This window comes from Schistocerca cancellata, chromosome 11, assembly GCF_023864275.1.
Source record: "Schistocerca cancellata isolate TAMUIC-IGC-003103 chromosome 11, iqSchCanc2.1, whole genome shotgun sequence".
Classification (NCBI taxonomy): Eukaryota; Metazoa; Arthropoda; class Insecta; order Orthoptera; family Acrididae; genus Schistocerca; species Schistocerca cancellata.
Window position 1 is genome coordinate 163,926,838 of NC_064636.1, and position 20,500 is coordinate 163,947,337.

At 42.4% G+C, this 20,500-nt stretch overlaps 2 protein-coding genes across 2 annotated transcripts in view; one reads left to right on the forward strand and one right to left on the reverse strand.

The window, feature by feature from the left end:
* LOC126108506 (uncharacterized) overlaps positions 1-20,500 on the reverse strand; it is a 369,053-nt gene that overhangs the window by 258,156 nt on the left and 90,397 nt on the right. The window lies entirely within an intron of this gene.
* LOC126108507 (dnaJ homolog subfamily C member 11) overlaps positions 1-20,500 on the forward strand; it is a 123,996-nt gene that overhangs the window by 70,597 nt on the left and 32,899 nt on the right. The window contains exons 7-8 of the mRNA XM_049913774.1: positions 10,248-10,455; positions 16,772-16,888. Coding sequence (XP_049769731.1) covers positions 10,248-10,455; positions 16,772-16,888 — 325 coding nt within the window. The remainder of the gene's footprint in view (positions 1-10,247; positions 10,456-16,771; positions 16,889-20,500) is intronic.

Genomic DNA, 20,500 nt, shown 5'->3' on the forward strand with positions numbered 1-20,500 from the left:
TTGCATCTCTCTCTCTCTCTCTCTCTCTCTCTCTCTCTCTCTCTCTCTCTCTGCCTCCTCCTCCTCCTCCTCCTTGTCACACTCCAAAACTGTAAAGTGTTGCTTTCGTATAAAGGGATGCCAATTTATTAGCCGATTTTTGGGAATATGGAGGCTGTTGCCTGTTCGCAATTAATACTGTCTGCAGTTAATTAGTGTAGAATATGAACACCCAGGGCCCAGACACGTTTACTGTGGCACACCTGAAGATACTTGTACTTCTGTCGATGACGTATCCTCAATCGAGCCACAAACCTCGCTCGATATCCTATACGATCGTATTTTTGTTAACTGGTGTTGTTCTTGTCCTGAGTCAGATATTTTTCAGAAGTTGAGAAGTGCATCCAGCTGACTGGCTCTGTACATGACTTTCAGGATGTTAACATGAGAAAAGAGGAAGTTGGGTTTCCTGTGACTGATGTTGATGTTGCTGATTGACATAAAGATGGTCATTCTGTTTCAGAAATATCATTATGTGATAAAATAGCAGTGGTATCAGAGTTGCAACATTTTTAGGGAAGGGGGGACAGCAGAAAACAACAATTTTAAGAGTTTGGAATTGAAACAAAGTTTTTCCAAATGGAAATTTGATTCCTTTTTGCACCATACTTACTGAAAGTGATACCTTCTCCGTCAGCAGGTCAGTATAAAGATCCAGAGCAAAATATTCTTTTCTCTTTAGATTCAGCCACTATCCTTCCAACGATGTGTATTAGCAGTGCTTTTTTCCAAAAAAAAGTTTTGAGGGTACTCTGACACGGGATATAATGCAGCGAAAATTAGTTATAACTGAAGCGTGGAATACCACCCGTCTGCTTTTAGCCATAACGTCATCAACATGTCGAACTACAAAAAAAAAAAAAAAAAATGGAATCGTACTCTTTAGTTGACTTTACAGCTCAAATGAAGCAGGCGATACTGAGAAACACACATACAAGAGAAGGTGGTATCGAACACTTCAGTTTACATCACTTCAAATGAAGCACACGATTTGAGCGTACGCATATTCGTTTGGCACTACCATTGCCCACTATTAGCAGGTGAAGGCACTACATTCTTGTCGAACTGGTTGCCAGTGACTCAGTTGTCGAGAACAGTTGCCGCAGCTTCAAAATGCTTGAAACAGTCAATGACATCGATTTTCCCACCAAAAGCTTCACTGGTATCGTTCGTATTGCAATTACCAACACGAAAAAATGAAATAAAAAAATTACTTTGTCGACGAAAAAGTTTAGGGGTACGCATCCCCCAGCGTTCCCCCAGAAAAACAACACTGTGTATTACTAAATGATTGACCTGGTATACTGTCCCAGTTCCAAATTGCATATCTAACAGCTTCCAGAGGCAACATAAATTTTATTTCCAATGTTTCATATAATTATTGATCAAATTTGAAAAATTAATATGCTGCCATAATCTACTCATTAAGAGATATAATCCTTCTTCACAAGCTTAACACAAAAATTGGGTATTACAGTTAGAAACTATGTATAATGTTTTGAGGCAATACTCACGGCACGCAAATTACACGTACTATATTCATCCAGCATTGGGGAATGAGAACACTTGGCAACTTACAACTTTAAAATTAATTTCAAATGTGTTAGAAACTTTTTCTAATGAACACCTCACACAAAGTAGTGGAAGGAAAAAATTTAATTGCTTGCTTAATTTTCACTGTTCATGCTGTAAAACTTTAGCATCATGTGTGACATTTTAATTATTACTCCTTTATTACTAACTCTACTTGCTACAGATTCTGCAGCTAGTATCCACATATAACCACTGAGGGTACCAGAAAATGATAGCATTGTTCGACACGCAGTTCAGAAGATATGTCGTCATAAACATTGAGATGCTTGAAAAGTGGGTTTTCTAAAACAGTATCCAAATTACCCACAACATACTTGTCTAGTTTTTTGGTTTTGACTTGTTCATCGGTCTACACACGAATAATCTAAAACTAGTAAAATCCAGCATAGAGTTTTGTGTGTTGAACCATAAAGGTCTTATGTGCTTAACATCAAACGTAGGGTTTCCCAAGAGGAATGGTCAGTATTAAGGGATAGGACTGAACATTCAAAGGAAAGAGGTTTAGTAAACATGGGCCTTAAACTGCATACCTTACGAGCTATGAGCACTTCTGCATCTTTGATCTTGTGAAACAAATCTCCTCTACTGCAAGCTCTTTGCTTCCCATACTTTGAGAGGTTGCATTATGGACCAAAACAAGGAAAAAAAAAGTTCAATAAACATGAGGTCTACAATGCATACCGTAAGAGATGTGAGCACTTGTTTATTTTGCTATTTAGAAACACATCTCTTCAATTAAACAAGTGCTCCTAGCTCTTCAGGTATCCGTTTTGAAGCCCATGCTTATTGAACTTTTTTGCTTTGAATGATATTTTTGTTTTGAATGAATTCCTGTCATATCCGTGTATACTGATCATTCCTCCTGGGACCACCGTATTTCACACTGTCTCATTTTTTGAATTAAGATTTTATTCAAGGCAATGTTTGGAAGGTATTTGAAGCTGTTTTATACAGGAGAGTTGGATTCTTTAAAGAATGGGTTGGGGGCCTTACTGGTGTACACTATTGTGTTTATTGGAGCTGAAACTGCAAGACACTACTGGATAGATACTCACCAAGTGATGGCAAGAGAAGACTTGCGTAATGTGTCCGTACTGTGTTAAGTTTCAGTTCCTCTTACCCTGTAATGGTTCCTCCTCCACTAATTCCCCAATCCTCTCATCCCTTAACCTGTCCGTCTGTCACTCCGACACCATTTCTCAAATTTTTCATCTCTCTAGCTCGTATTTTTCTTCTCTCTCTTCCTTTCACTAGCCAGGTCTCAGAGCCGTACATCTGTATCGGAACACAGTGTGCCCGATAAATGACCCTTTTGCCGTTTCGAGGGACGTCCTCACTCTGTATCGGGCTGTAACACTTTTCCAAAATGCTTCTGCTTGCCTTCCCTGCTCATTTCTCTCTCTCTCATTTCTTCCATTCTTCTGTACTGTTCTTCCCAGGCACTCGAAACTCTCCAACTTTCGCAGTCATTTCCGTACAGTTGATATTCCAGTTTTCTCATTCCCCGTCTTCACGGTTGTGCTAATCATTTCACAGTTCCACACTTACTTATGTTAAATTTCATTCCATATTATCGTATTATTTGTTGCCGTATGTCCAGCTACTCGTGCACTGCCTCTTCGTTTAACAAAGTCATCAAATCATTGTAAAACCGTTGCCTTCATCTTTTCTTCACCAATTACCCACAAACCCTATCCCTTGCCCGTGTTGTGGGAAATGGACAATAGCATGAAGTAGGGGACTGGCTGTAGGGCGAAACAGAGTGGGGACTGCACGTGCCCCGAGACCACTACGGCAGCTGTGAAGGTCCTACAGGATCCCTGAAAGTGATGCCCAACGGCAACAGTGTCGAGCAAACCGACCGTGGATAATCCGTTCACTTTCCAGACTGGAACGAGTCTCAGAATGGACGGATATAAGAGGCTGGTGCTTAAAAGGGAGGTAAAATTTGCCAGGTATTCGAGTAAGTTATTTTATTGAAAAATTACATTTCTTTGTAAACTAGATGACTACACCGATCGGTCCAGTCCTGTAACAATATGTATTGCAGCACGTGTGCTTGTTACTGAGCAAAATTTGGCAGTTGCGTAAAAGTTAGTAATTGCATTTGTATGTCAGTAATTAATGTTCATTCCAAAAGGCACAGCAAAACCTCTGTTGTTAACACTTGAAGAGCTGGAGTTCGTTACCTTGCAAGCAGTGATTCCAAGCTTGCAGATCAGCATTTGTTTCACGTACTATAACACTCCCTCTGCTGTTCTAGACCATTAAGTATATTCTTAGTTTGACTTATAATTTCACGTTACACCAAAATAATGGGTATATTGCAAAGTTTCAAAAAACATTTGAGAACAGAAAATGTGGAGTATTTTTGACTTACCTTTCAGAGCGTTGTACTTACCTTTCAGAGTATTGATCGCTGCATAAGTTCATTGTAACCATTCCATTTTTGGCTAGGATTTGTTTCAGTGTCACTGCAATTGAATCTGGTGATTCTGGACATTATATGAATTAATTTAATCTTCCCATTCATTAAACCATAGTTGTGATTCACACATGGTACAATGTAGTTTGTAGTGGAAGAACATGTTTTCATCCTTAAGTTGTACTGTATACAGACCGTTTCATCTGGCTTCACATGTGGATTGATAATTCAGTTCGGGCACAACTTCACGTGTGACGTCTACATCTACATCCGTACTCCGCAAGCCACCTGACGGTGTGTGGCAGAGGGTACCTCGAGTACCTCTGTCGGTTCTCCCTTCTATTCCAGTCTCGTATTGTTCGTGGAAAGGAGGATTGTCGGTAGTGCATACTGTCGGTGTGTATGTGTTCGATAATGGTGTAGTCGAAATTGGTCAATCGCACAACATATAAGATATGAAGATGCAGCCTATGATGGACAGTGTTTCCTTTTATGAAATTTGTGAAGGCTGCGGACCTGCATGTAAACAAAATTATTTTAATTAATTGTGCATTCCTTCATCACTAGTTTTTCCCTCCAGTTGCCAGGTTGTGGTTTACTAACACACTACGTGTATCTGCCTGTGTACTGTTTTCTCTCAGGACTGTATCTCAGCTGATTCCTGTTGCTCCATCACATGGTGTAGCCCTCTCTTCCTTGGTCTTCCTACCAACATCTGTGGATAGCTATTGTTTTCCTATCCTTCCCTCATCCATTCATTTGATGAGGCCAAACCGTTCCAAATAGGTCTTTGTCGCTTTTTCTTTTGAGGGTATGTACACTCTTGCTGCTTCACTTATTTCTTCATTTCTTCCATATCCTCGCTTGTTTCCTAGACCGTAGTTCGGCTCCTGCAGCTCACAGTTCGTTCTCGACCAGTTTGATGGTTGTGTAGGTTTCCGAGGCCGCACATTGAATGAGGATAAAGTGCAACTGGAGGAGAGTTGCTTTTGATGTAAGGGGGCGTGTTCGTTCCAGAGTACTTCCTGAACCTGATGGTACAACTGAACTGATTTGAGTGTTTCCTTTCTAGTTCTGCCTGTTGATTGATATTGCAACTATTTTTATTTGTTGTTAATCTTTGTGCATTTAGATGCTCATTTCAGGTGGCCAGCCTCTCCTGGACTATCAGTGGAAAATCCACGATGAAATGTAACAATAATACGAAAAGGAAAGTTGCTACTCACCACATAGCGGAGATGCTGAGTCTTAGATAGGCACAACAAAAAGACTATACAAAGAAGCTTTCGGCCAACGAGGCCTTTGTCGAAAAAAGACCACAAAAACACACTACTGCACATTCAAAAAATGTATTTGTGGAGCAGCTATGATTTAATTTTGTGTTTGACAACAGTTTTATTACCTGTAAATTTTTTTTATATCACTGGGCAGGTCGTCAAAGATTTTTAGCTGAACTAACTAGCAACCCACCCTGGTTGTGCACAGGTAGCACTAATTATCAATTTGTCTGCTATAGTGGTAATAAGTTGTACACACAAACTCTTCTCATTAATCAGTATATTTGCTAGTGAAAAACATATCAAAATCTCTACAGTAGTTCCCGAGATTACCCTTAACGTGCAAACACAAAAACACTGAAGGGTACTTCAATTTATAATGTGTGTAGATAACTCACTTCTTCCTATTCCACGCTTAGGCTGAGTTATGTAGAGTGTAAATCATTTTTCCTTGTAGTATTATATTTACAAGTGTTACAGTTGTTTTCAAACAAAGACTCGCTCATACATCGTATTGCGCAGCGCACTACCTTACGAGACGGTGAGGAGATCGGCTAGACGTGGATTGAAACTGTATGTCATATTGACAACCTCGGGTCGATTCACTGGCCAACCTGTCTGAGGTTTTTAGGCAGTTTCGCATGCTGCTTCAGGCAAATGCTGGGGTGATCCCCAGATTCCATCTCAGTAAAAATACCGACAGTTAAAATACAGTTAGACGTAGAACACAGTTCAATAATTCACAGGGAGGTGGCATCCAGGACTTCCCTACCTCACTGTGGTATCAGGAAGGGCAGGCGGCCACAGAGTTAAAATAATAAAATTAATTCGCCAAATCTTGGAAACTAGACCCCATACTAACCAGGAGGCACACTAGTGAGGAGGAGGAGGAGGAGGCTGCTGTTAGAGGGAGAAATCGTTTGATCAGTATGCCCAACTGCTTAAAATCTATCTGCAAAAGGTTCTATCAAGTGTGCACAAATGAGAAGGGGTTACAGTTGTGTGTAAAGAAATCTTATTGACAACATTATAATTATGGTTCATGTCGAACAATACAAAATTACATAATTGCCGTCGACATTGACACACTGATTCTAATGTGTAGGAAGGCAGTAGAAAGGCATCACTGGAGAAACTTGTGGGTTGCTGACAGTGCCCTACATTTCCTTGTTACAAGAGAACCTCTGACCTTTCAGATGTCGTTTTAAGGGGTCGGAGATACAAGAGTCACGTCGGGTAGATATAGAGACTGTAAGGAGGGTTTTAAAGACCTCCCATTAAAATTTTTGACTGAGCTAGCGTACGTTCTCGACCACACGTCCTGCCATATCACACTGACATCACCGGAATACTGGACATAGTCAGTCGTTCCCCCGTCAGTTGTTGTTCTGGTTGTAACGCTCCCCTTCTCCCTGGTTGTCCTCCTCATTTGACAATTTCAAACTTGCTTATGTTAAATTTCATTTCATACCTGTGTACTGTTTGTCCAACTGCTCCTGCACCGATGCCTCTTTGTTTCACCTAATCCTGCCCCATAACACATCTAAAGTAGTCACCTTCCGATTAATTAATTGAACTTCACTACACTTAAAGAAACTGACTGACTTAATAACAAGTTGCTGGCAATTTAAGTAAACTTTAGAAGTCTGACTCCTAAGCTTTTATAACAGAAATCTTCACCGCAGTGCAGAAACTGGGATGCTTAATGCACTTCCAGATAGTCCTTAAAACTCAACATGTGACGATCAGGTGTCTTAAATAGTCACCTCCAGAAAATCTTCAGTTTGATAGTTGTATATTTTCTCAAACAACACAAGTTACACACACCTTCCCTTGCATAACAACAGAACCTGACCTCCTCTTTGTTTAAACTGCAGCACTGCTTATATACTTTCTTAACAATACATACTCTTTTGGTCTCATTGTTTACAAAACAGATTTATCGAGTTATAGTTAGAAAATTGCATTACAAAACAATCTGTCAAACATTCATTTATTATGAATATTGTTTCAAGTATTGGTATTTTGGTTTTGAGACGAAAATGAAGCAGCAAAATACAGTTAATATTTGACACAAAATTACAGATTTCTTACTAATTATGAATAACTTTTTGTCCTAATATAAGTTGGAGAACTTTACAGACTGCGGAATAAGATTACAAGGTTCACAGTTGCAGTGTTACGTGCCTTTCTGCTTAATTACAGACTTACTATTTTATCAGTTGATTTGTTTTCACCATGTAACGACTGCTGTATACGTCCTCAGTCGTTGCTGAGCGATGTATCACTTTTCGTTCTGAAGCCGCAATTCTTCCATTCCTGTATCTTTACTACTTTTATCTATATAAATGATGAACTATTGGTTTTGCCGTTTAACACTTTTTAATAACTGTGTAAGTATTACAGGCATCGGGTCCCATCTAATGTGTCACCCACCTATACGTTTTACACGAACCTTTCGAGACTCAGGCAATCAGTTTACAAAGAGAAAGCAGAATATGTCTTCCTTTGACGTCGTCCGACAACGACCTAGGAAGCTCGACGCCGTCGCGGCCCGGGCTCTTCCGTGTCTCGCGGTAGTTTGCAGCATTCGTTTTATTCCTAGCCCACTTGCCGCTACGTCGAACTTTCGTGGTGATCGTCGGGCAACGTCTTCCACGTTATCTGCAACATAAATAAACTTTCTTCCCACAGTATTTCCAAAAACCCAAAAACAAACTTAAAGAACATAATAATAATAATAATAATAATAATAATAATAATAATAATAATAATAATAACTGTTCCTACAATTATTCGTATAGGTCTTGGTCGATTTAATGAGGGGTGGGACAGGCCTAAGCCTTGTGACACCACACAGTTTATACAGAAACTTTGTTTTGTCAGAATCTCAAAAGGGTGATTTATTTATATCAGAAATTTATAGGTGTAGTTACTAAATTAATTACAGACGATCTGAGTCTGTCGTCTGTAATAACATGATTCGCTAAGAGTCTATGTGAATTTAATTATATCTGGTGTTGTGAAACATTATGAATTGTTAATTGGCTTTACATGGATTAGTTGAATTTTAGTGATTAACTTCTATTAGTTACAAGCTGGAATTTGATGCTAACATTAACATAACATATTCACTGATTGTTTTCAAAAGATACATAATTATTTTTCCCATAACCATTACCAAAATTCTGATTTCAAAATAATGCATTACAGGTAATTACAGATTTCAGCTAATTACTTTTACCTGCAGGCTGGTAAGCTAATTAGTTATATTACACCACATACATAACATAGGCATTAGCGTCTGATCGTAAATTGTTAAGCAAAAACTGTTTCGTCACATACTGTGTTCTGTGTAAATGTGGATCGGATGGCAGACTGGAAAACTATGTCGGGCATTGACACCACCAGAATAATGTGCATCGTTCGAGGCACTGCTGGCTGTACATCTTTTATTTTTTGATAAATTTGTGTAGCATGCGCCCCCTTCATGTGAATAAATTGAATAACCACTCTTTGCACTGATCTGGAGGAATTAATCAGCAACGAACTGCAAAAACAACTCTCCAGAAGTGAGGAAATTGCTGTGAACTCAGTAACTCCAGTTCTGCCATCACACCATCTCGGTAAACACATTCACCCACTGAGGTTACAGATAAGACACCGCTATAGCAAAGGTCTCCTTTTCAATTTGGCATAGCTTGTACACTGATCAGCCACAACATTATGACCACCTACCTAGTAACCAGTATGTCCACCTTTGGCACGGATAACAGTGGAAGCAGTGAAGCTTAAGTAGGTCGCTGGAGGGAATTGGCACCACTCTCTCTCTCTCTCTATCTCTCTCTCTCCACATAATTCACATACATTCATGGGATGGGAGACGATGAGCTCTGACGCCTCGTTCAGCTGCATCCTGGATACGTTCGATCGTGTTCAGATCTGGTGAGCGGGGAGGCCAGCACGTCACATGGAAGTCACCACTGTGTCCGTAGAACCACTCCATCACACTCTTGGCCGTGTGACGTGGCTCATTATCTCATTGAAAAATGCCACTGCTGTCGGGAAATATAATTGCCAGGAAGGTGTGTACATTGTCTGCAACCAGTGAACGATACTCCTCGATGGTCGAGACACCTCGCGTGAGCTCCACTAGATCCGCAGATGTGAATGTTCTCCGTAGCATAGTGGGGGTGCCGCCAGTTTGTCTGTGTCCCACAGTACAGTAGTCGGAGCTCTTCCCCTCGAAGACGACGAATTTGCGTGCCCGTTTCCTAGTTGCCCGTGTCGTAGTGTTATCGTCGGCACACGGACGTGTCGTCGGCTGGGAAGGCCCGTCGTTAGGCGTTTTTGGTGTACTGTGTGCTCACACACACTTGTACTCTGCCCGGCATTGAAACCCGATGTTATTTCCGGCACAGTTTGTCTCCTGTGTCGTCTTACCAATCTGCCCAGCCTACTACGTGTGACAGCTGTGTTTAGGGGTGACGTCCGACCCCACAACCTCCGGACGTAATTTCACCCGGTTTCGCCACGTGTCGAAGGCACTCGTCGTAGCACTCCTCGGACACCTGACGAGTGGCACAGTTTCCGAAACGTCCGTGCCGAACCTCTGGGCCGTCAGAATCTGCCGTCGGTCAAATTCGGATTGCACGCCTTCCCCGTTCTACACACTGATGACGTGCTCACAGATACTACACACACCGTGCACGTGTCTGGCCGGGAGTCGTTCCTCGCCAGGTGACACTCCTATCGCCCCGACGGGTTTATATCGACAGTAGGTCGGTGGTCGTAATGTTCTGGCTGGTCGTTATTGTGAGCTACTGTGTAGTGAACACTTTTCACTCTGTTACGAGCTACCCCCGAGTACAAAATCACGACGCACTTACTTTACGTCCCGTGCGACTGTGCAGCCCTCGCGACACAGCTGGACCGGCACACCGTGGGCTACCTGACGTGGCGGGTGGGACCGCAGTCGGCCATGTCGACGACGGTGGTGCGCGACACGCCCGAGTCGCACGCCTCGTGCACGCTGCAGTTCGGTGTGCCGCACTCGTACCTGGGCGCCAGCTACAGCCGCAAGATGGAGGAGCGCGAGATGAAGCTGAGGGCCGCTGCCAGGTGCGTCCGCTGCAGCTCACTGCCACTTAAAAATGTGTAGAGTTCCTCCGAAGGCGTACCGCGTTAGCTTACAGGTACTGCTGGCCGTTATAATTCTGTCATCGTGAAAGTAGTGTGCAACAGGTGTCAGATTCATACTGTATTTGGCTACAGAGATACTGTATTTACTGGAGTATAATATGACCCTGAATATAAGACAATTTTCTCTCTCTCTCTCTCTCTCTCTCTCTCTCTCTCTCTCTCTCTCTCATTTTGTCCCCCTGTCCCCAAGCACCCTGAGAAAATTTTATTTGTAAGATATTCTGACTAATCAAAATTGCAACTTATTTTCTTCCTCCCCCCCCCCCACCTCCCCCCCTCCCTCAACTGCCCAGATTAAGCAAGGGGCTACAAACAGTTTTTCCTCAATGACCGTTCAGCGAACGTTGCTGCATATGGGTCTCCACAGTAGTTGCCTGGTTTTTGCACCCGTGCTGACTGCTGTTCCCCAGCAACAAAGGCTGGAGTTTGCTTGCCAATATTACATTTGGAAGTCCACTGACTGACAGCCTTTTCAGATCAGTCCCATTTTGTGCTGCATCAGACAGATGGCCACTGGCGTGTGCAGTACGAAATGTCTGAAAGCGAAGACCCCGCAACAGTTGTCAAAAGGATCCAGGCCGTAGGAAGGAACATTATGGTATGGAGGATGTTTTCGTGGCATTCCTCGGGTAACCTCCTAATTCTGGAATGCACGATGGATCGACGCAATTACGTGTCTATTCTCGGAGGCTGTATCCACTCCTACGAGCAGTTTGTTTTTCCCCGGCACGATGGCATCTACCGGAAGGACAGTTCTGTGTGATGCACAGCTTTGAAGAGCACCATGATGTATTAACTGTACTTCCCTGGTCAGCAAACTCCCCGGATTTCAACCCACTAAAGTTTGTTGGACCACCTCGATCGGGCTGTACACGCACTGAGAAACGTAGCACAGCCCGCCAAAGCACTGGAAACTGCACAGTTTCACACCCCTCTCGGCATCTTCTAGAATATCATTGACACTCTTCCTACACGTTTCACATCGGTCCACACTGCTGAAGGTTATCATTCGAGCTATTGACTGGTGGTCACATTTAAGTGACTGGACAGTGTACGTATGTCCGTAGTGAGATAGTATGTTATTTTCAACTTATTAACTCTTGCTTCAATGTCTTCTTTCTGTAAAATGTCTTGTTTAGTTACTTCTCCTAGATACTAGAACATGTTCTCTCAACATTTCAATGTTTAGTTTTCATTAATTGTTAGGTCATCAGCAAATGCTAAGCAGTCTATTTGTAGGTTGCCCCTTTCATAATCTAATCGGACTTTCTCATTCATTTGCCTTTCTCCTAATAACAATCTCCATTTCCTCATGACGTTTCCTAGAACACAGTTAAAGTGCTGTGTGGAATGACCAACTCCCTGCCTCATTCCAGTTTTGATCTCAAAACTCTTACAAACTTCACATCTGAATTTTGCTTTACAATTAATGTTTGTTCATGTTTGCTTGATCAGAGCTGTGGTTTTACTATTTAAGTGTAGTTCATTGACTATTTCAAACAGTGACCTCGTACCAACTGATCCATAGCTTTCCTTGAACTGTTTTATTGATATAAAGTACCTGCCTAAAAAAGCTTACATTATACGTATCCTTAAGCATACACAATTTCTTGAGTGTCCATATTTGGTAAAATAAGGAGAAATAGAGTAAACAACAAGAAGTGGTTTACATTAATTTTTATCTTCACTTCCTTTCTTGCATGCTATTTAAGCCAGTGGTGTGCGGTATCACTATTTTCAATAATCATTTAAATCATTATCTGGGATGACAGTTTCACCTAACATGTAAGAGGTAAGAAAATAGACCATGTATTTATGTATACCAGAATCAATAAAATTTATAATCTGTGTTGTCACAAATATTTGGCTGTTTTTCTGAATAAGTTGCGATTTCCAATGTTGTGGTCACAGTGGGACTGAACGTAGCTGTTCCCCCCCCCCCCCCCCCCCCCCCCCGCCCCCCCCTCCCCCACTCCTCCTGAATACATAGCAGATGATGCATTGATATTGACATGAGAATGTGGCAATATTCCTTTTTCGTGCTTCAAATCATGTCTTCTGCCCACTGCTCTCTCATCGGCTGCGTAGAACCAGGAACTCTCACACTCCCTGTCATTCCCGTCGTATCTGTGGTGAGTGTTGACAACATTGCTGCACAAAATACATCTGGAATTTTACCTGCTCCTGGAGAAATGTAAACTATTGTTGAGTAATTGTCCAATTTTAACATCAAATCAATTGTGGCTGCAAATGGATCTAGGCAAACTGCTATTTAAATGTGGTAGATTGATAAAAGGTTAAGATATGCAGTGTACGTTCCCATGCTGGCAGTATCACAAAACCTGACTAATTTTGGTCAAATGCCAGTTGTACCGTACTCATTTTAGTTGCTCGTTTGTCCTATTTCTCAGCCAAGTTGGGTGTCAGTGTTCACTCTCGAACCCTTCCAAAATCTTCAAAATATGAGGCACGTTTGGAAAGTAAATGTACTGTAACCATAGCAGGTTTTTTTTTTTTTTTTTTAAGGGTTGGTGACAGCGAGGGTTTGGGGTGGCTCCCTGACCAGAGCGAGCAGCGAAGGGACACAATAATATGTAAGCTCACTGTGTAATATCCAGTTGCGTGAAAGGTGTCTGAAAGAAATCCCACCAAGTGTAATCCACATCCTACTCGCGTTTGTAGCAACATCTCCCAAAATATTTCCACAGATCAAAATGATTTTTGCCGAACGTGCTACGAAAAAAAGTGTGTGTTTAAGCGGTGCAGGAAGTTTAGTAGAGGCAGAACAAATGTTTGTGATGAACAGAGGAGTGGAAGATCTTCCATTTTGAGTGACGAGTAGATGCAAAAAATCGAGGAAAGTGTTCGTGATGACTGCCAATTGACAGTAGATAAAATTTCTGAGATGTTTCCAGAAGTCTCGTATGAGACACTGATGTTGGCATATAGGAGAGTGTGCGCAAGATGGGTCACATAATAGCTGACAGAACACCACGAGTAAAATCTTATCAGTATCACCCACTAGTTTCTCGAGTGACTCGAATTGCAAGGTGAGGGTTTCCTGAGCTGTATTGTGACTGGAGATGAAACTTGGGTGGCTCATTACACACCCTAGAGAAAAAACATTCATCAATAGCATTCCACCAATAACCCTTCTGTCAAAAAATTTAAAGCCACAATTTTGGGCAAGAAAAAAAATGGTCTCGGTGTTTTAGGACTGAAAAGGCATTATCTTGGTTGAATTTCTGCGTAGGGGAGGCCATCAGTGCTCAATGATATTGTGAGACCCTAAAAATGTCAAAAGGAGCATTCAAAACCAAAGGAGGGGAATGCTGACAAGAGGATTGTGCTTGTTGCACAATAATTCCCGTCCTCACACAGCCTTAGCCACCGAGGCACCGTTGGACCCATTTGGCTGGGATGTTTTGCACACCCCCTGCCCTCCTCCATATTTCCGTGACTTTGCATCTCCAGATTATCATCCTTTCACCTCTCTGAAGGCACACGTGAATGGAATTAAACTGTCAACAGACAGGTGCAGAAGGGGTTCTGAATTGGGGTAAGGAGGTGACGGAAAAGTTCTTCGAGGAATATATAAAGAAGCTTGTGCCGAAGCTCATCACAAGTGTCGAACAGGATATTGATTATTTGGAAAAATGGTCAACAGGTGTATCAACAATAACCTGAATTATTGTCAGGATACACTTTTCTTAAAAAAGAAAAAGAAAAAAAATCTAGTAGACTTAGTTTCTGAACGTGTATCTTATATCTTAATGTTGTAGTGGGACTTCAGTGCTTAATTTTCAGTGATTAGTTTTCCAGCAAGATGATGATCATTATTCACAGGATGTTGCATCAGATCCCTCACCCTTATCTAGAGTTATAAAATAGCGCTTGTTATCTTGTTGGTGGTATCGTTGTCTGCTGCCAGTGGTTTTTGAATGGAATAAAGTTTCGTAACATTGAAAGAACGATATTCACTAATATTTTCACAGATTGAATGATTAACAAAAGATACTTCTGTCTTCAGCAGTAATACAAAAACATGGTAGCTCCATTTACAGCAGCTCTTCCAACTAGAGTGCACATTTGACATCACGTTTCCATCCAGACAGTCACTTTACAATTACGCTCGTGCCAACTCTGTTCACAATTAAGAACAGAGATATGATACACTACTGGCCATTAAAATTGCTACACCATGAAAATTACGTTCTACAGACACGAAATTTAACCGACAGCAAGAAGATTGCTGTGATATGCAAATGATTAGCTTTTCAGAGCATTCACTCAAGGTTGGCGCCAGTGGCGACACCGACAACGTGCTGACATGAAGAAAGTTTCCAACCGATTTCTCATACGCAAACAGCAATTGACCGGCGTTGCCTGATGAAACGTTGTGATGCCTCGTGTAAGGAGGAGAAATGCGTACCATCACGTTTCCGACTTTATTAAAGTTCAGATTGTAGCCCATCGCAATTGTGGTTTATCGTATCGCGACATTGCTGCTCGCTTTGGTCGAGAACCAATGACTGTTAGCAGAATATGGAATCGGTGGGTTCAGGAGGGTAACACGGAACGCAGTGCTGCATCGCAACGGCCCCGTATCACTAGCAGTCGAGATGACAGGCATCTTACCCGCACGGCTGTAACGGATCGTGCAGCCACATCTCGATCCCTGAGTCAACAGATGGGGATGTTTGCAAGACAACAACCATCTGCACGAACAGTTCGACGACATTTGCAGCAGCACGGACTATCAGCTCGGAGACCGTGGCTGCGGTTACCCTTAATGATGCATCACAGGCGGGAGTGCCTGCGATGGTGTACTCGACGACGAACCTGGGTGCACGAATGGCAAAACGTCATTTTTTCGGATGAATCCAGGTTCTGTTTACAGCATCAGGATGATTGCATCCGTGTTTGGGAACATCACGGTGAATGCACATTGGAAGTGTGTATTCATCATCGCCATACTGGCATGTCACTCAGCGTGATGGTATGGGGTGCCATTGGTTACACATCTCGGTCACCTCTTATTCACATTGACGGCATTTTGAACAGTGGACATTACATTTCAGAAGTGTTACGATGGTTCATTCGTCCCTGCGAAACCCTACATTTCAACAGGATAATGCACGACCGGACGTTGCAGTTCCTGTATGGGCCTTTCTGGATACAGAAAATGTTTGACTGCTGCCCTGGCCATCACATTCTGCAGATCTCTCACCAGTTGAAAACGTCTGGTCAATGGTGCCCGAGCAACTGGCTCATCACAATACGCCAGTCACTACTCTCGATGAACTGTGGTGTTATGTTGAAGCTGCATGGGCAGCTGTATCTGTACACACCATCCAAGCTCTGTTTGACTCAATGCCCAGGCATATCAAAGCCATTATTACGGCCAGAGGTGGTTGTTCTGGGTACTGATTTCTCAGGATCTATACACCCAAATTGCTTGAAAATGTAATCACATGTCAGTTCTAGTATAATATATTTGTCCAATGAATACCCGTTTATCATCTGAATTTCTTCTTGGTGTAGCAATTTTAATGGCCAGTAGTGTATAAAACCAATGAGTTTACACCATTGTTGACAGTAATTGCTAGTATTTCTTTAAAACTATTAGTAAAAATGAAATTACTGAAATTTAAATAAAATGCTTCAATGTTAATCTAAATGTATATAATATGAACATATTTAAATGTGAAACAACTAATTATTTATGAATACAGTGGAGACTCAATTATCTGGACCTCAGTCATACGTATTTGCAATTATCCGGATTACCAACCGTGAGCAAATGTCTCTGTAATGTCTAGTCTGTGCGTACACTGACTCGTAGCACGGACACAACCACCCACACCTCGCGTAGCAAACGAACAGCAGGAACTCTAAGAAAGTGAAACAAAAGAAACTGTAGATTCAGAAAATGATGCAGGACCATCTCGTGCAGAGCCCACCACGGAAACAGCTTTCCAATGGCTCGGGAAAACAAAGAGCTTGTGATACCGTGAGTTTTCTGTAGTTAAAACGAGTTTGTGATGCTGCAGTAAGGAAGAGAGAAAATTTTTTATGTCAAATGAGAATTACCATATATTTTAAACAAAAGTAAACTACGATGAGTGTCCTGTGTGAATTTCGTTAGATATTTCACAAATAACCTTACTGTTTGGTCTCCTCCCCCAAATCGACGTGACCCCAAAATCTGTACCGTAGCGTCGCTCGGTTCCAGGGCTGGCACGTTCGGGGCTCTGGTGGAGGTGGGCTGCGAGAAGAAGGTGTCGGAGCACAGCAGCGTGTCGGCCGCCGTCACCGTCGGGCTGCCCGTCGGCGTCTCTCTCAAGCTCAAGTGAGTATTGCGTATCTGTTCCCTCTGGATCTGAGCGACTACACTGCAATTTGCGTATAGAGTTTCCAGAACGAAATATTCACTCTGCAGTGAAACTCGCACCGATAGGAAACTTCCCGGCAGATAAGATCTGTGTCGGACACGGGTCCGTTGCCCTTTGCAGGTGCTGCTGCCCGAGCACAACTCGCGACCTGGCTCCTACCTTCCAGACTTCACAGAAGTTGGTGGAGCACTCGCCTGTGGAAAGAAAAAGTTCCAGGTTCGTGTCCCAGTCTGGTACACAGTTCTAATCTGCCAGGAAGTTTCACGTTCGTAGGACCACTTTCAGACTATTCCTCGTCCGTGCCACACTTGAATAGTGCCTGGGAGAAGGGGACACTTATATTTTTCCTTCCGAGAGCAGTTTTCTTATTTTATTAAGTTTCTTCAGAAGTTACCTTAAAGACACTGTATATCGTAGAGGGTCCCTCCCACTGTGAACTGCTGCACGAAACACTTATCTATCCAGTGCACAGTCAGCTACTCTTTTCAACTTGAACCACAATTCTTCTCACCCTTCTCTCCAGAGCTTTCCTTAATGAGATACGACACTTTTTCCTCTCTCGATTTAGTTTGCCGGACATATAAATTTGGTGCACTTTGTACATCGGTAACCGTTGCTTACCTTAAGCTTCTCTAAACCCTAAGCAATGAATGGCCTCAATATCACTTTAATTTAAAACTTTTTCAGTGACAGTGCAAAATCTTCCTCAGGTACACATTCTCAGTGCGACATTATCACACAGTGAGGTATTTCGTACATAACAAATCAGTATGTCTGTTCTCCAGTGGAACTGACAGGTTAGTAAACGATTTTAATATGACATACTACATGATACAATTTAGTCACTTAGCTATTTTAAATTTTGCAGTTGAATTTTAATTAACACAGTGAACTCGGATGTCTGCATCTCTGAACAACAAGTTCTTGTTGCGAATGCCAGCTGTCACAAAATTTGGGGCGGTGGCCTCTTCAGTGTCTATTGCTGCTGCAGGGACTACAATGCCGTCGGAATGTTGCATCACTTATTAAGAGTACATTTGACGTTATGTTGTAACACGTAAATAAGAGTAATTGAAGTACACTATAAATCCCTGTAAAACAAAGGGTGTATCAAAATTACACTGACAAACTTCGAGGGGATGCAGAAGGTGTCTCGAGGAGCAAAATGAGAATAAGAACGTGCATCCGGAAATGTCATCCAATGATGCTACAGGGCATTGAAGTTAAAGGCACTGGTGCACGTAAATGTATGTATATACAGGGTGATTCCATGATGGTGCATATTTTCAGGGATGATGGAGGAGGGTAAATGCTATCAATTTGAGGGAAGGGACCCTGGTCCAGAAATGAACAATTTGAAAGTTGCAAGCAAAAATCAGTATGCTGCTTCTGCCTGAGTACGTATCCTAGTATTGTAGCTGCTGAAATTGTAGGATAGGCAACATTCAGAGGTGGTTGTATGGCCGAAAAAAAGAAAAAATGTCCAGTAGACGTGGGCACTAAAATGCTTACTACAGGAGCTACGAACGCTTGTTCAATAGACGAGATGTGTTTCACAGTAGTGAAGATGAACAAGTGCTAGTAGCTCTTAAGGTATGCATTTTGGAACCCATGTCTGCTGGAAATTTTTGTCTTGTTTTGGTCCATACAACATCCTCTAAAAATGGAGAAAGAGTGCTGTAGAAGAGATACACAGGTGTCAGTGCCTGTAACTTCGACACTATGTAGCATCGTCGGATGACACTGCCAGACACGGGTTTCTATTCTCATTTTGTTCTCGAGGCAGTTTCTACGTCCCCTCGAAGTTTGTCGGTGTAATTTTGAAATGCCCTGTATATTATTATTATTATTATTATTATTATTATTATTATTACAAGGGCTATGCCGAAAGTTTTTAGCAGAATGAGTGAAAAAAAATTTATTTGCAAAAAAAGTTTACAACTTTTCAAAATACTCTCCATTAGCGTGTATACATTTTTCCATTCTCTGAAACCACTTAGAAAATGTCAGTCCTAGCTTCTTTTGTCACTTAGTGCACTATTGTACGCTGCAATGGCCTCTTCATCTGATCAAAACTGTTGCCCTCGAATTTTTTCCTTAGTCTCAGGGAACAGAAAGAAGTCAAAGGGGGCCAGGTCAGGTGATTAGGGGAGATAGGCTAACACTCCCACTTTCTCCTTCTCCAGAAAGTCCATCGTTTTGGCAGCCCTGTGCACAGGTGCATTGTCGTGATGCAGCAGAAGGTGCCCAATCTTGGACTTTGGATGCCGTGACTTCCGTGTGGCGACGACTTTTGGAAGACAGCCGTTCACGTACCATTCGGCATTGACTGTACGACGTGTGTCTGAGGTCACATAGGTGAGATGCCCGAGCTTTGTGAAAAAAAGTTGCCACCACCTTTTTTCCAGAGCTCTGACTTTGTCGAACTTTTGTGGGTGGTTCCTCCCCTGGATAGCACCACACAGAAGACTGTCTCTTCGTTTCAGGGTCATAATGGTAGACCCACGTTTCATCACCTGTAACAATATTGTAGGCGTCTCGGAACTTCCCTCCATCGAATTTTTCGAGCACAAAACGACACCAGTCCACTCTCGCCTTCTTTTGGCTTTCTGGGGAATGTGGCACCCGACGGGCACGTCACTTAGTAAGGCCTAAGTGACTACGAACGACCGTCTGTGCTGCTGTCGATCCAATATTTAGGGTCCCTTCAATGTCGCAAAATGTAAGGTGTGGATCTTCTTTGATCATTTTCCTCACAGCATCAATGTTTTCAGGAGTCACAGCCGTTGCCGGCCGACCGGGACGAGGTTCACCTTCAGTCGACTGCCGATCCCTCGAAAACTCGCAAAACCAATTTCCAACTGTGGCCCTAGAAGTGGAAGCTTCACCAAAAGCACGCAGCAAAGATAATGGCATTTTTGGCACTTAATCCCTTTTTATAATCGTAAAAAATCGTGGCGCGAAAGTCGTGGTGCAACAGCTCTGTCCTGCACAGTCTCTGACTGCACTGCCTGTGCTTTCTTACTACACTGTGGGGGGATCACTGCTAGCCAGGGGCAACGCACGCACGTCCCGAGGTCGAATAAAGTTGCTCTTTCGAATGAAAACAACTCCATTGTCCTCCGCCTTACGGTTTACGGGCTGCTAAAAACTTTCGGCATAGCCCTCGTAAGTCTTGTAACCTGAAATCACTTGCAAAGTGCAGCACTGTGAAAGCTCCAATCCCTTGTCACACTACATATTTCACTTAGATACTTGAATTCCTTGCATGGTTCAGATAATTTAAAAAGTAGGAAAGCTATTTATTTGCAAAAACAAATCGTTAGTCTTGTATTCTTATAATTACCAATAGTTTAAAGTTCCTGGCAGATTAAAACTGTGTGTCCGACCGAGACTCGAACTCGGGTCTTGGTCGGGCACACAGTTTTAATCTGCCAGGAAGTTTCATATCAGCGCACACACCGCTGCAGAGTGAAAATCTCATTCTGGAAACATCCCCCAGGCTGTGGCTAAGCTGTGTCTCCGCAATATCCTTTCTTTCAAGAGTGCTAGTTCTGCAAGGTTCGCAG